This window comes from Dipodomys merriami, unplaced genomic scaffold (assembly GCF_024711535.1).
Source record: "Dipodomys merriami isolate MVZ:Mamm:240054 unplaced genomic scaffold, mDipMer1.0.p SCAF_6, whole genome shotgun sequence".
NCBI lineage: Eukaryota > Metazoa > Chordata > Mammalia > Rodentia > Heteromyidae > Dipodomys > Dipodomys merriami.
In genome coordinates this window covers 68,874,572-68,890,593 of record NW_027206179.1, presented here as the reverse complement: position 1 = coordinate 68,890,593, position 16,022 = coordinate 68,874,572, and the positions used below count along the sequence as shown (strand labels likewise).

Sequence of the window (16,022 nt, the reverse complement as noted above, 5' to 3'; positions counted from 1 at the left end):
GTGGAAAAGAGAAGGAGTGGACTAAGCTATGGGAAGGGAGCTCATTTTGCTAACAATTGTCTAGAAATAAGCTACCTATCCATTATCTATCAGTTCTATAATCTTCCTACCCATTATCTATCATCTAACATGTCTATAAAGATTTATCTTTCATCCATCATCTGTCATCTATCTATCTATCTATCTATCTATCTATCTATCTATCTATCTATCTATCTATCTATCTGTCTATCTGTCTGTCTATTTGTTTCATTCATATTCTTTGAGAGAGCATCTCCTTGTATAGCTCAGGCTGGCTTGGAAATCACAATTTTGGTTCTCAGCCTTCTGAGTGCTGAGACTACAGGCATGTATCACCAGTGGTCATCAGTGTCCCCCGCCCCTCCTGTCTGAGACTTTCATAGTGACCTTCCACTCTTCTGCCCTGCCCTTATCTTCCAAGTTGTCGCTCTGCCTCAGATTTCATACCTTTTCTTCCCACTGCCACCCAGCCAGCTTCTAAATAGCCAGTCCTGGCTACAGTCTGCCTCTTCTGTGGTGCCACCCTGGGCCACAAGGCTGTGACAGCCAGCCTCCATTCACCATTCTGGTCATTTCATTCCAGTCACACTCCCAGCTCCATCTCTGCTTAAACCTGCCCGACTTCCCTATTGCTATAGGCTGATCTCCCAACGCTCTGCAGTGGCCTTTGTCAGGTGTGGATTCAGTAAGGACCCATCTCCTGAAGTAGCTACCTGGAGACCTTAATCACACTTCACTGGTCTCCCCTGTGCCCTGTGCAGCTAATACCCACTAGCTTGCTTGCCAACTACTCTGCCAGAACACCCTTCTCTCCATTTTGTGCTATGGCACTAAGTGTGGCCATCCTTTGGTTCTCGGTACCTTCACCCTCCTTCACCCAAGTGAAGGGCCCCAGGTCGGGCCTAGAGGGCTGAGCAGAGCAGGCTGTAAGTAGTTTGGCTGACCTAAGTGAACAAATAAAAACAGTAGCCTTGACAACCCCATCAGGACTCTGATTACTCACAGCAAACAATGGGCTATTTACTCAGCTGGCCTGAAACTCTTAATCAAAGAAAAAAATTGGTGTGTATGGCAGTCCTTGGGCTTGAACTTGGGGCCTGTGTGCTGTCCCTGAGTTTTTGTGTCAAGGCCAGAGATCTGCTGCTTGAGCCACAGCTACACTTCCAGCTTTTGGGTGGCTAACTGCAAATAAGAATTTCATGCCCAGGCTGGCTTTGAAATGAGAGCCTCAGACCTCAGCCTCCTGAGTAGGATTACAAGCATGAGCCATGTATGCCTGCCAAGAAGGAAATTCTTAATCACCTCACCCCAAAGTGAAAGGATATGTAGAGCTGGGGGAGGGAGGCATAGGTCCCAGTTAGCCAGGGAGCCTGTCCTGAAGGTCACCCACCTCCCATTGCTTTGGGCCAAAAGTTGCTGCTATAAACCCAGACTGTAGTATAGCATCTGCTTAGCATACAAAAGTCCCAGGATCAGAGGAAAGCAACACCAACAACCAAAACCCAAAGTAAGACTCCCATTTCCAGCCCTGCTTTCATAGGCCCAGTTCCGCTGTGTGTGTGTGTGTGTGTGTGTGTGTGTGTGTGTGTGTGTGTGTGTGTGTGTGTGTGTGTGTGTGTGTGTGTGTGTGTGTGTGTGTGTGTGTGTGTGTGTGTGTGTGTGTGTGTGTGTGTGTGTGTGTGTGTGTGTGTGTGTGTGTGTGTGTGTGTGTGTGTGTGTGTGTTGGTCTTGGGGCTTGAAGGTCCCAGTTAGCCAGGGAGCCTGTCCTGAAGGTCACCCACCTCCCATTGCTTTGGGCCAAAAGTTGCTGCTATAAACCCAGACTGTAGTATAGCATCTGCTTAGCATACAAAAGTCCCAGGATCAGAGGAAAGCAACACCAACAACCAAAACCCAAAGTAAGACTCCCATTTCCAGCCCTGCTTTCATAGGCCCAGTTCCGCTGTGTGTGTGTGTGTGTGTGTGTGTGTGTGTGTGTGTGTGTGTGTGTGTGTGTGTGTGTGTGTGTGTGTGTGTGTGTGTGTGTGTGTGTGTGTGTGTGTGTGTGTGTTGGTCTTGGGGCTTGAACTCAGGGCCTGGGTGCTTTCCTTTAGTTTTTTCAGTCAAGGCTGGTGCTCTATCACTTGAACCACAACTCCTATGTTCAGCTTTTTTGCTAGTTAATTGGAGATAGGTCTCAGATTTGTCTGCCTGGACTGGTTTCAAACCATGGTGCTCAGATTTCAGGCTCCTGAGTAGTTAGGATTACAGGTTTGAGTACATGTTGCTACCTCCTCCTCCCCCTCCTCCTCTTCCATATCCTCCTTACTGTACTTCTTCTTCTTCTTTTTTTTTCAGGTAAGGGATAGGTTTATTCATCGTTCTGGCTGGCACCAGGCCATGTTGGCCCTCTGCGTGGCTGGGAAAGAGAGAGAGAGCTGGGAAAGAGAGAGAAAAGAGATAGGAAAGAGCTAGAAAAGAGAGCATCTGGGAAAGGTGGGAAAGAGAGAGCTAGGAAAGAGAAGAGAAGGAAAGAGCTGAGAAAACGCTAGAAAAGAACAGAGACAGAGCTTACTGTACTTCTTAAATCACTACCAGAACCCATTTGGCAAATTCATTTTAATATACAGATACAAAATGACAAGTATAAGATTCACAGCATTTACAAGAAATCATTTAAAATAACATTGTAAATATATATTTTTTTTTACAAAAAACTTCATTTAACGAAAATACATATCTGGCAGAGCCTACTTCAACCGGGAAAGTGAACTCACCAGCTCCAAAGTGTAACCTACACAGACTTGTCCAGGACAATCCGTCTTGATGCAGCTGAGTCAAAAGCTTACAAAAATCTTGCAAAGTAGCAAGCAGGTCACACACAGTGGTTGTGAATATATACAAAAAAGACTCTTAAATTACAGAACTACTTCAAAGTGTTTTCTAGATAGAAATGTCATCAACCACGAATCAAAGTATGTATATGAAAGTTAGGGTTACCCTACTTGCTCCCTCTTCCCCCAGCTATACCAAAGTCTTTTGGTTTTAAATTTTGTGTCAGTACTGGGGCTTGAACACAGGGCCTTGTGCTTTTGCTTGGCTTTTTTGCCCAAGGCTAGTATTCTACTACTTGAGCCACAGTTCCTCCCCGCCTCTCTCTCTTTTGGTGCTGGTCCTGGGACTTGAACTCAGGGCCTGATGGCTGTCTCTGAGTTTATTTAATGCAAGGCTAATGTTCCACACTAGAAACAGAACTCCACTTCTGGCTTTTGGGTGGTTGGTTGGAGACAAGTCGCACAGACTTTCTTGCTCAGGCTGCGTTTGAACTGAGATCCTTAGATCTCAGCCTTCTAAGTAGTTATGATTTCAGGTGTGAGCCACCAACACTTGGCTCCCCCCCCCCCACTCTTGTTTTCTGGGGGTGGCAGACCTGAAGCTTGAACTCAGGGCCTGGGTGCTGTCTTTAAGATTCTTTCCTCAAGGCTAGCACTTTACCATTTGAGCCACAGCTCTATTTTGAGCTTTTTTGGTAGTTAATTAGCGATAAGAGTCTCATGGACTTTCCTGCCTGGGCTGGCTTCAAACCACAATCTTCAAATCTCAGACTCCTGAATAGCTAGGATTGCAGGTATGAGCCACTAGCACCTGGCTATTTTTGTTTTTGTTTTATTTTTTCCCTTCAAAGTCTTTTGCATCCTGAAAATAAGCAGCCTGAGAGAGAAATATCTGCAGATGAAATGACTTGATTAGACTTTGCTAGTGGCTTAATCCACAAGCCCTGTCTTGCCTCCTGGTGTGGAAAACCTATTTACTCACACTTGTGGAAAATATCTTCCAAAGGACACTTCTGCTTTTCCTCTCCTAGACAAACAACAATGACAGCAGCAGGCAACCAGGCCATGCATTGTTCTCTACCTCAAGCAAGGCCGTCCAGTCCTGGCCAACCACCCCTCAGCTTCCCACTGTCGCAAGATGCTGGGGTCACAGCTTCCACATAAGCTTTGCACTGTGAACTAACGTTTGAATTAAAATCTTTTTGATTTGATTTGATGCAGGTACTGGGGCTTGAATTCAGGACCTTACATCCTTGCTTAGCTTTTTTTTTTTTTTTTTTTTTTTGCTTAAGTCTGGTGCTCTACCACTCCGGCTACACCTCGCCTCCACTTCTGGTTTTTTTCTGTGATCTAATGAAAACAAACAATGCAGATAACATCCCACAAAAGTTCAGGCAAGCACAAGACCCTCTTTCAGTTTGGAGGCCAGACACCAGACCTGTTATTTCTCTACAATTTTTTTTCCCTCAAAGAATACTGCTTGTGATTGCTTATTATCAACTGCTATGTTAGGCAAGACCAACATTCAGAAGGTATTTCAGCTGTCTTTCCAAAGAGCTGGAAAATTAGAGATAATAAAGAAATGAGTGAAATACATTTGAATGTCCTATCTTCTTTTTTGGTCTAATCAAGAAAAGTGAGGAAGGGGGTTGGGGGGAGGGGGACAGAGGGGAATTAAAAATAAGATTCCCAATGAAATTTAATCCACACACAATTCAGGTAGGAGGCTTTTTGTTTTTTCACTGTTTTTCAAATTTACAGAAATTTACCAGCCTAAAAGTAAAGATACTTTAGGCCTTCCATTCTTTACAGAACCAAGATATTTAGTAAGAAGTCCAAAAGTAGATATTCTGTTTCTTTCTCTCTCTGTCTCTTTGTCTCTCTCTCTTTGGTTTTTGGAAACAGGGTCTTAACATAGCCCAGGCAAGGCTTTGAGCTAGGATTAAGGGATGCAGTAGCATGCCCAACTTCAAAGCAGACATACAGATTTTTCAAGAAATCAAAGGATATTCTATTTGTTAGATCATACATTAGTTCTCAAAAAGTCACCTAAAAATCCAAACAGGGGCTATACACGAAATACTTGATCCAGTGACTTTTTTGTATACTACATAAAACTAACAAACACACACATATAAACAAATCCCAAACATGGCCTAGTATTCAGAATTTGCCATTAGGAAGTCTGTGGAGATGGGTGGGGGCCGGAAGTTGGGGCTCAGCTGGGAAATACATTAGAGCAGGCCATGAAACTTAAAGCATTTCTTCATTGTTCATTGGCAAATACCAAGGAGTTGGAAGCCTTCACTCAAGCTGAATCCTCATTGGAAATGTAACAGGCGCCAAGTGATTCTTCTTTATTTCCTTAAAGCAATTTTCTGAGTTTCAAAACAATACAATGGTTCCAAATGGCTACACACACAAACTCCAGTATAGAACAATCAGGTTAAGTACAGTTTCCAAAATATGTCATTCCATTTTGCTAGTAAAAATGTCCATTATAGAAAAGCAAATGAAGTTGAGGTTATCTATTCAATGACAAACATACACACATGTGTGCACATGTGCACATATACCCCACACCACACACACACACACACACACACACACACACACACACACACACACACACACACACACACAAATTCCACACAGCACCTCTTCTGTCTCAACACAGAGTTCAAGAACCCACAGAAGCAGTCCTAGGCTTCTGGCCTCAAAGCAATGTCACTTCCCAGCAATACAGTCTCTAAGTAAACATGTAAGGCCCATGAGAAGTTCTAGTTTTGGTCATCTTTGACATCACCTCCTTTAAGATATTTGGATATTTGGAGATAAGAGGCAGAGGAGAGGAACAGATCAAGAACTAACACATTTGTCTTTTTTTGTGCCGGTCCTTGGGCTGGAACTCAGGGTCTGTCCCTGAGATTTTTTTGCCCAAGGCTTGTGCTCTACCACTTGAGCCACAGCTCCACTTTTGGCTTTTTGGTGGTTTATTGTAAATAAAAGTCTCATAGACTTTCCTGTCTGGGCTGGCTTCGAACTGCCATCCTCAGATCTCAGCCTTCTAAGTAGCTAAGCTAACAATGTTTATATATGACATTATAGACTTACTTATTCTCAAGCATGGGGCTGTGAAAGAAGAAAGACCTTTGCAAGACATCATACAAAACTGAACTATTACCCAGAGGCTGGGGAATGATATCCTCTAGCCAGGGTATCAGGGAGGCAAAAAAAAAAAAAAAAAAGTGAAGTCTATCTCCTCCAGACACAGTAAAAACTACTGCTTCACACTCTCCAGTAGAGATAAGGAAAGGGAGATCATGATCTACTGGATCCTCTTAGCCTGTGTGACCTGATGAGTCCTCCAAGCCTCTTTTACAAAGGCATCTTGAGAGTTGCTGTCATGCCCACAGAGGCTCTGCTACAGCAATGGCTATACTCTACTGGTCCCATTCCTGTGACAAAGTGCTGTAGGTCAACAGGAAGCTGATTGCTTTGCCCCTGGGGTGTCAGTGTCTTTGTAATTTCATTGGCAAGGATGTTAAGACTCTCCTTTGGAAGAGGTACTTTTAAGACTACTCATAACTCCTGCACTTATTTGCCTGTCAAACCTAAAGTCAATGAACTTTTGTATCACAAAATGCTTGTGTGAATGGCAGTCTCTTAGGTTTATGCTTGAGGCATTATCTACACAAGGCATGCAGCAGGCAAGGATCAACAGAGACAGACAGAAAGGCCAAACCAGCCTGTGGTGGCATTTTTTCCCAGGCAGCTGTGCTGCCAGGGGACAGATGCCTCAGTTCCCCCCCCCCTCACTTGCTGGGGAGGAAGCTTGTAAGATATGACCTGCACTGTTGCTTGGTAAATGTGTGGCCTCAGGTGACACCAGAGCTGCAGCTACAGAAAAGAGAAAAGCTCTTCTAGGGAATGAGTAGAATCATATAAATTCCCCCTAGACCACAGATGAGTCCTTTCAACTCAAAGTCAAATGCAGAAAGAGCAACTGGACTGAGTTGTTCCTTAGGGACCAGAATGGCTCAGGGACCCACAGCAGAGGTATGCCTGTGCCCCAGCATCATATCCTTCTTTCCCCCAGCCCCCAGAGCATGACTCTGGCTCCCAGCTTCCAGAACCTCAGAGTGCACCAGGCTCCCAGTGTAACATGACCTCTTCCTGACTGCTTCCCTTCCATGAAGGCAGCTGGGTTTCTGAAGACGGAAGGCAGGGACGATTCCTTCTCCCCTTCATCAGTGTTCCAAAAGAAGTGCTCAGCACTGGGCCCAGGACCTGTCCATGGACTTCAGTTGGAGGAAACGCAGGTACTTCTCTCCTTACAATAGTTCGTGGAGGTGTGCTCCCGCCTGGCTCATTTCTTGAAGGGGGTGAGTTTGTGGAAGGTATGCCAGAAGAGTGAGGGCTTCCTCTTGGGCTCCGCCAGGGCGAAAACCTGCTGTTGTGGGACACTGGTGGGCACAGTGATGTGACGCTGGTGCAGGGGTGGCAGGCTTTGGTGGGGTGGGGCCGCGGGGCATCCATTGTAGCCTAACTCGGGGAGAACATGGACCAGGTCACTCAATAACCACAAAGGAATAATCTTATCCACATTCACCAAAAGAACATGTTAATAGCTATCCTATGAAAAACTACACTGGGTGAGATACAACATCGTCCTGAGACCCGTGGTGGTCCACCTCTTAGGTGTCCTGTGGCTAATGACTGTTACCATGGGACCTTGTGCGACTGCCACCAACAGGGAGGAGCAAGGAGACTGTTAAGTGGGAGGACCTCAAAGTGAGGCAATATATTGGAAAAGAGGAAAAAGTAAGTGATATGCCTGGGTGCTGTAGCTCATACTTGTAATCCTAGCTACTCAGGAGGCTGAGATCTGAGGATGGCAGTTCAAAGGCAGCCCAAGCAGGAAAGTCCATGAGACTCTTATCTCCAATTAACTACCAAAAAGCTGGCTCAAGTGGTAGAGCAGTAGCCTTGAGCAAAAAAGCTCAGAGACAATTGCCCAGGCCCTGAGTTCAAGCCCCAGGACCAACACAAAATAATCAACTAATAAAGCTATGCCAGAACCAGTTTTAACTGTACAAACTACACAGCTCATGTCCCATACTCTCGAGCACTCAGCATTACTTGTGATGCTGGTAATTAAACACATTTTGCTGGAAATGAAGTTAGTTTTCTCAAGTCCATGTCTGGCACTTGCATTGGAATTTTACCTTGGATACCCTGCCGTGGATTTGTTGAAAAATTTTTTGGCTTTATTTATTTATTTATATGTGCATGTGCATGTGCGTGCATATGTGTGTGTGTGTGTGCGTGCACACACACTAGTTCTAGATCTTGAACTGAGGGCCTGAGTGGCCCTTAGGTTTTTCATTCAAGGCTAGTGCGCTACCACCTGAGCCACAGCGCCACTTCAGGCTTTTTTCTTTTTGCTTATGTGGTGCTGAGGAATCGAACCCAGGGCCTCATGCATGCAAGGCAAGAGCTCTACCACTGAGCCACCTTCCCAGCCCCCACTTCTGGCTTTTTGCTAGCTAAATGGAGATAAGAGTCTCACAGACTTTCCTGCCCAGGCTGGCTTCAAACTGATCCTCACATCTCCTCAGATCTCCTGAGAAGTTTGGATTACACTGGTGAGCCACCAATGCCTGGCCTCGATTTGGTCAAATTTTGCATAAAATTTTGTGGAATTGGGAGTAGATCACTAAACCTTCATAGAGAAGTATTATTATGGAACTTATAAGACTAAGTATTACTCAGGAAACATTTACCAACACAGTTACACCCATAGATATTGAAAAAGAGATAGAGTTGAGCCTCTTTAATTTTAATAGAGAGTTCCCTATTTGTAGGTGTCAAGATTTTTTTAATTTTTCTTCTTCACATAGCCACTTTATGGGTTTTTTTGATTTTTTTTCACATGGTCATTTTTGATTTGTTGATTTAGTTAAAAGTATATTAGCTAGTCACCAGTAACTTACATCTGTAATCCGAACTTCTCAGGAAGCTGAGATCTGGAATTGTGGTTCAAGGCTAGCCTGGGCAGGAAAGTCTTGAAGACTTCACCTTTTTTTTTTTGGGGGGGGGTCCGTTGTGGGGCCTGAATTCTGGGCCTGGGTGCTATCCCACAGCTAATTAGCTCAAGGCTAGCGCTCTACCACTTGAGCCACAGCACCACTTCCTGGCTTTTTCCGCTTCTGTGGTGCTGAGGAATTGAACCCAGGGCCTCATGCCTGCAAGGCAAGCATTCTACCACTGAGCTAACTTCCCAGACCAGACTTCATCTTTTTTATTACAAAAACTAAACAAAAAAAATTAATGACAACACACACACACACACACACACACACACACACACACACACACACACACACACACACACACACACACACACAAAACCACAAAACCAAAAACATAGTACTTAGCTTGTCTTTCCATTATTTTGAATGGAGTTAGCTGCATACTAAGCTACTAGACACAGACAAGCTAATACATTTGAACAAACTCATATTTACTAATCTGCTGTCATTAAAAGTAGAGATACAAATAAAAGGAAGGTAATGAGGCAAAAATAATCTGTATTTACATCCAGAAAGCAGGGGCTATTATCATTAGTAATGAACTCTTCTCTCTCCACTCTTGTAGTCCTGTGCATTATTTTATTGGTCCTTGCCTTTCCATTTCCAGTTATAGAAACCCTGAATGCAACACATTTCACAGGACAAATCCCTCTCCGAGTAGAAAACTCAATCTAAATAAAGTTGCTAAAAAAAAAAAAACTACATCTTTTTAGGATCAAATTCTTTTCATTGAAGCTGGGCATGGTGGTTCATGTCTATAATCCCTGTACTTGGGAGGGTGAAGCAGGAGGGAAGTCCATTTGAGGCCAGTCTGAGCTACACTGTAAGTCCTTGTCTCAGAAAAACAAAATAAAACAAAACAAAAAAAGAGCAACCCCCCCCACAATTATGTCGAAAATGAACTTTACAACTTTGGTGGGGGGGAGAGGGGGAGCGGGGAAGAGTAGGTAGGGAGGCAGGGGGAGGATGGGAAGGGATGGGAAGGGGAAACAAAGGAGGAGTCTACAATGCTTGATAAGCAATGTACTCATTATCTTGCCCATGTAATTGTAACCCCTCTGTACAGTATTTTCACAAAAAAACCCCACAAAAGCAACCCCCCCCAAAAAACTCACAAAAGAAAAAACAAACCCTCAAAACAAAAACCAACAACAACAAACAACATAAAAACAAAAAGCAAAAAAATTTGAGCTAGATATTTGGTGTCATCTGCACTGTGGAGATATTAGTGCACATGCACTGGGACTCAGCTATACGTGGGGATCTCTTCTCTGAAAGACCTCTTCTTTTTATGTCACTTACTGCTTGACACGCTGCACCTGGAGCTTGCTCTGTACACAGGCCAGGTGCATCCAGCTTACTGCTCCTTGCATGCCTTCAAAATGGGTGATAGACCAAGGAAGGTTATCACCCATCAAGAGGCTTGAAAAGTGACATAATTCCCTAAGAGATTGGAAGAGCAAAGGAGTCTAGCAGAACCAAGGGTCTACAGCTCTCTTGTGCCACTTAAGAAATGTATGCATCCACTTACAAAACTGGATACAAGCCAGTGCCTGTGGCTCACGCCTGTAATCCTAGCTGCTCAAGAGGCTGAATTCTAAAAACCGAGGTTCCACAGCAGAAAGATCCATGAGACTCTTTTAACCACCAAAAAAAAATCAGAAGTACAGCAGTGGCTCAAGTAGTGGAATGCTAGCTTTAAGCAAAATAGCTTAGGGACAGCGTTCAGGCCCCAAGGTCAAGCCCCAGGACTAGCACAAATCCAAAACAAACAAAACACTGGATGCAGACTCTGGTCCACTGGCTTCTCCTCAGCACTCCGAGCTGGTCAGTCCAACAGCCATTAGCCTCCCCCAGGGCATTATGAATGAGCCAAACCTTCTCCAAACCTTACCTTTTGACTTGCCCTGTCCTGCCTTCTGAGCGTTTAACATGGCGAGTTTCCTCTGGTTTTCTGGAATTTCCATTCCTAGATTTAGAAACAAGTATAATCTATATTCAGAATACAGGAAAACATTTTGAAAAGAAATCTCTGCCCACGTGGATGCCAACGTTTTCATCCCTACCTAAAGAACCAGGAGAGAGATGAAGAGACTGAGCAAGGAGAATGAAAGGATTGCCATAAGGAATCTCCAACTTACCTTCTCCATTTTTATTATTATGGTAATGGTTTTGGGTATTGGGATTGAACTCAAGGCCTCACACTAACTAGCTAGCTAGTCTACCACTGAGCCACACCTCCAGCCATTTTTGTTCTGGTTACTTTTTTTTTTTTTGGTTGGTTGTGGAGCTTGAACTCTGGGCTTTGGTGCTGTCCCTGTGCTCTTCAGCTCAAGGCAAGCGCTCTACTGCTTGAGCCACAGCCCCACTTCTGGTTTTCTAGTGGTTTATTGGAGATAAGAGTCTCATGGACTTTCCTGCCTGGGCTGGCTTTGAACCGTGAGCCTCAGATCTTAGCCTCCTGAGTAGCTAGGATTACAGGTGTGAGCCACTGGCGCCCGGCTTGTTCTGGTTACTTTTGAGGTAGGGTTTTGCTTTATTGCCTGGTCTAGTCTAGACTGCAATTCTCCTATTTATGCTTCCCACTGTAGCTAAGAGGACAGGGATGGACCACCATGTCCACGTTTTCTATTGAGATGGAGTCTCATGTATGTCTTTTTTTTGGGAAGGAAGGAGGTTAAACTGGCTTTGGTTCATAATTCTCTTCATTTCTGCTTCCCAAGTACATGGGATCCCAAGTGTGAGCCACAAGTGCAAAATTTTTGTTTGTTTTTGCTGGGACTGGGGCTTGAACTCAGAGCCTGGCCATTGTCCCTTAGTTGTTTTTTTCTTTTGCTCAAGGCAGGCACTTACTTTATCATTTGAGCCATACCTCCATTTCCAGCTTTTTGTTGGGTAACTGGAAATAAGAGACTCACAGACTTTCCTGCCTGGGCTGGCTTCAAAACATGATCCTCAGATCTCAACCTCTTGAGTAGCTAGGATAACAGGCATGAGCCCCTGGTGCACATTTGTCATTCTGTGTCTTTCTAACTGCCATCTGCAACTATCGGGAAAATCCTGGCAGAAGGGTATTGAGTCCAACAATGAGGCAAGCAGCCAATATATGGTACCTGCCAGAAGCCAGATATAGAAGACCCTAATATAGAGTGGAAAGAGCTTTAAGGAGAGTTCTGTGCCCTCAGAGGGATCACTATCTGCCTATGGAGGGTCTTGGAAGAGACTGCTGCTTCTGATGACAGGTTAGCCTAGCAGACTTAGAAATCCTGTTAATCATATCACTGGTCCCTGGGAATCTGTGGGAGAGAACAAAATCCAGGGCCAGGCTAAGCCATAATATGGACCAACATATACAGATGGAGGGGATGTGGCTGGCTCAATACTCTGGATCACGTGACCCTTGAGGTCTGCACTGATGTGGGCTACGGGGACCAGTATCTCTTATCTACTGCTGAATTTGAATTCAACAGCTCATGCTCACAATTCTAACTTGCTTTGGAGGCTTGGGAGTGTAGTCTTGTTACAAAAGATCACAACCTGAAGGCTATCTTATATCATGGTTTTGATGCACCTGCATTTTGACATGTGCCATCTGTGGTGGTCTGGCTTTGAGCAAGTTTAGAATTTATAATCCCTTTTTCTTTCCCCACACTGGTATTTAGCTCTGAGGGAGTGGGTTGAGGCCCAGCAGGCACAGGGCAGAGGTCAAAAGGCAGAGGTTAATGATCACCCAAAGCTAAGGTTTCCTCACCCATCTCCTGATCTTCTTGTACCCGCTGTCTTTCCTCTGCATAGGCCTGCAGCCACCTGGCCTTGTCTTCTTGTTTTTTGGCACAGAACAGATGGACCTCCTCTGTGGTCCTACTGACGAGCTTAAAGGCATTTCTCACGCTGAGGTTGCAGTCTTTGTCCCGCCCATCTTCCATGTCAATCAGCTCCATCTCATCCATGTCCATGCGGCCCTTGTAGTACAGCATGTCCCTGCGTAGCAGGTCCTTTTTGCAGGCCACCAGCTGGTGGTCAAACAGGAAGAAGGTCCGCTGTTGGCTCTTGCCCTGCTTAGTGATTCTGGTCAGTTCTCCTGAATGAATCAACTCAGAGCTGCGGTCTAGAATATCCAGGCCCTAGAGGGATAAAAGTGACATATTTATTTATCTATTTAGTGTGTGTGTGTGTGTGTGTGTGTGTGTGTGTGTGTGTGTGTGTGTGTGTGTGTGTGTGTGTGTGCGTGTGCTGGTACTGGGCTTGGACTCGGGGACTGGGAATTGTACAGTACCTCAGCTTTTTTGCGCAAGGCTGGTGCATTACCACTTAACCTACAGCTCCACTTCTGTATTTTTTTGTGGTTAACTGGAGATAACAGTCTCATGGACTTTTCTCTGAGCTGGCTTAGAAGTATGATCTTAAGATCTCAGCCTCCTGAGGAGCTAGGATTACAGGTGTGAGTCACCTGGCTATAAGTCAGACTTTAGATCTTCCAACTTGGATTCCAGGTGGTGTCAAGGCACTAAGGAGCCTCAGAGACCATCCTTGGATTCCTATTCACCTGAGACCACCAACTTCCTGTCCCCACACTCAGGAGGGCAAGGGCTCAAAGGTTGGCCATCTTAACCTCTTTTGTGATCTACTTGTCCAGGACATGTCTCTCTTTACTTTTTACGCAATGGCAAAATGTTTTAGTACCTCTGTGTGGCCTGAAATATCTTCCTGACCTGAACCTCTAGTGTAACCATACTAAACTAATAGAACCTAGCCAAGACCTGCAAAGCAGCTGAGAAAGATAAACCTTCAAAGCACACAAGACACATCAGAGAGGTTCTAACCTACAGGGACACATTACAAAAGACTCTCATGATTCCCTTTGTTTGTTTGCTGCCAGTACTGAACTTAGGGCCTGGATGCTTTCCCTTAGCAGTTTCACTCAAAGCTAGCATTTGGGTCACTGCTCCATTTACAGGCTTTTAGTAGTTAATGAGAGATAAGAGTCTCATGACTTTCCTATCTGGGCTGGCTTCAAATCGCAATCCTCAGATTTCAGCCTCCTAAATAGCTAATACTATAGGTATGAGCCACCAGTGCCAAGCTTTCTCGTAACTTTTGAGTCAACCTGAGCAAAAACACAAGACACTGGTCTAAAAAAATAACTTAAGTTGGGTGCTACTGGCACATGACTATAATCTTGCTATTCAAAGTCTGAGCCTAAATTCTTGATTTAAAACAAGTCTGAGCAGGAAAGTCTGTGATACACTTTTCTCTAAGTAACCGGCAAAAACTGGAAGTAGAGCTGTGGCTCAAGTGGTAGTGCCAGCCTTGAGAGGTAAAGCTGAGGGACAGGGCCCAGGCTCTGAATTCAAGCCCCAGTGCTAGCATGACAACAACAAAAAATCAGTCAGTCAAAATAAGTAACCTAAAGGACTAGGATGTGACTCAAGTAGTTCTACCACTTCAATTTGTGAAGCCATGAGTTTGAAACTAAAGTTCTAACACATAGACAGACAGACAGACACACACACACACACACACAGACACACACACACACACAGATACACACACACACACACACACACACACACACACTTGGATCTACTCCAGTGTTACCTTATGGCACATGATAAGACATTTGATTTCATTTTGTAAAATCTCATTCTCCTCTAATCCCAGCATACACAATATGTTTTAGAGCTTGAATTCAAGAAACAGTTCCATTATTTACTTGCCTGGAGCTATTTTATGCCCTAGATTCTCTGCTAAGAAAATAAAGGAGCCAGATTCTGTCTCTTGAGTCAGCCCAAGCTCTGGAAATCAACAAGGCCATTGAAAATGAGTACTTCTTTCCACCTGTCACTGACATAGTCCACTTCAACTTCAAAATCCCTAATTTTGTGTGTGTGTGTGTGTGTGTGTGTGTATGTGTGTGTGTGTGTGTGTGTGTGTGTTAGTCCTAGAGCTTGAATTTAGGGCCTGGGCACTGTCCTTGAGCTTTTTTGCTGAAGAATAGATACTCTATCATTACAGCTACAGCGCTACTTCCTGTCTTTTGCTGGTTAATTGGAGATAAATGTCTCATAGACTTTCCTGCCTAGGCTAGCTTCAAACTCTGATCTTCAGATCTCAGCCTCCTGAGTAGCTAGGATTGCAGGTGTGAGCCACTGGCACCTAGCTAAAAAAAAATTGGTGTAATATTAGGGCCTGGGGACTTGTTTCTGAGCATTTTTATTCAAGACTAGTGCTCTAGTACTTCAACCACAGTTCCACTTCTGACTTTTTTTTGGTGTCTGTTGGGGGGGGGGGTGGAATTACTGGAGATAAGAATCTCACAGACTTTCTGCTCTCTTCACTAGTTGGCTTCAAACCATGATCCTCAAATCCCAACTTCTTTCTCCAAACCTCCTCAGTTTTTAGAAGTCAGTTCTGACCACTTACTGGATGTAGGGCAGGTCTTATTTGATCCAAGAACTATGAGAACTCACATCTGTAACTCTAGCTACTCAGGAAGCTGAGATCTAAGGATCATGGTTAGAAGCCAGCCCAGGCAGAAACGTCTGTGAGATCCTTATTGCCAGTTAACTAGCAAAAAGTCAGAAGTAGAGCTGCGGCTCAAGTGGTAGAGCACTAGCCTTGAGTGAAAAAGCTAAGGGACAGTAACCAGGCCCTGAGTTCAAGATCCAATGTCAGCATAAACTAATAATAAGAACAAAAATCTATGTCTGCTTGCTCTTCTCAATATCAGCGGTACTATGTAGAGAAGATCCACACAGGCTTTGACACTGTACTGCCCAGGGAGGCTGAGCTCCATCCAGCTTGCTCACTTTCTAGCTATGTGGCTCTGGCTTTTTGCTGCACTTTTCCATCTGTGAAATGGGAATAATATAGTTCCCACCTTGTTGATAACTTCGATGACTTCACAAATGTAACTGTCAGACTGGTGCTTGACATGTGGTACATACAATACAGGCACTAGTTGTTACATACCCATGCATGTACAAATAAGTAATATGATTACTGCTATGATTACTGTGTATTTGTACTGGATTATGCAATACTCTGTAGGTAGCCTCTGAGGCAAATATCACTCTCCTCTACACAGATTACA

At 44.4% G+C, this 16,022-nt stretch overlaps 1 protein-coding gene across 4 annotated transcripts in view; it reads right to left on the bottom strand.

The window, feature by feature from the left end:
- Positions 1-2,600: 2,600 nt before the first annotated feature.
- Spata13 (spermatogenesis associated 13) overlaps positions 2,601-16,022 on the bottom strand; it is a 129,787-nt gene continuing 116,365 nt past the window's right edge. For all 4 annotated transcript variants that reach the window (XM_070003104.1, XM_070003103.1, XM_070003105.1 and 1 more), the window contains 3 exons: positions 12,681-13,053; positions 10,824-10,898; positions 2,601-7,379 (listed from right to left, as the gene is read on the bottom strand). In XM_070003104.1, coding sequence (XP_069859205.1) covers positions 7,204-7,379; positions 10,824-10,898; positions 12,681-13,053 — 624 coding nt within the window. In that variant the 3' untranslated portion in view covers positions 2,601-7,203. The remainder of the gene's footprint in view (positions 7,380-10,823; positions 10,899-12,680; positions 13,054-16,022) is intronic.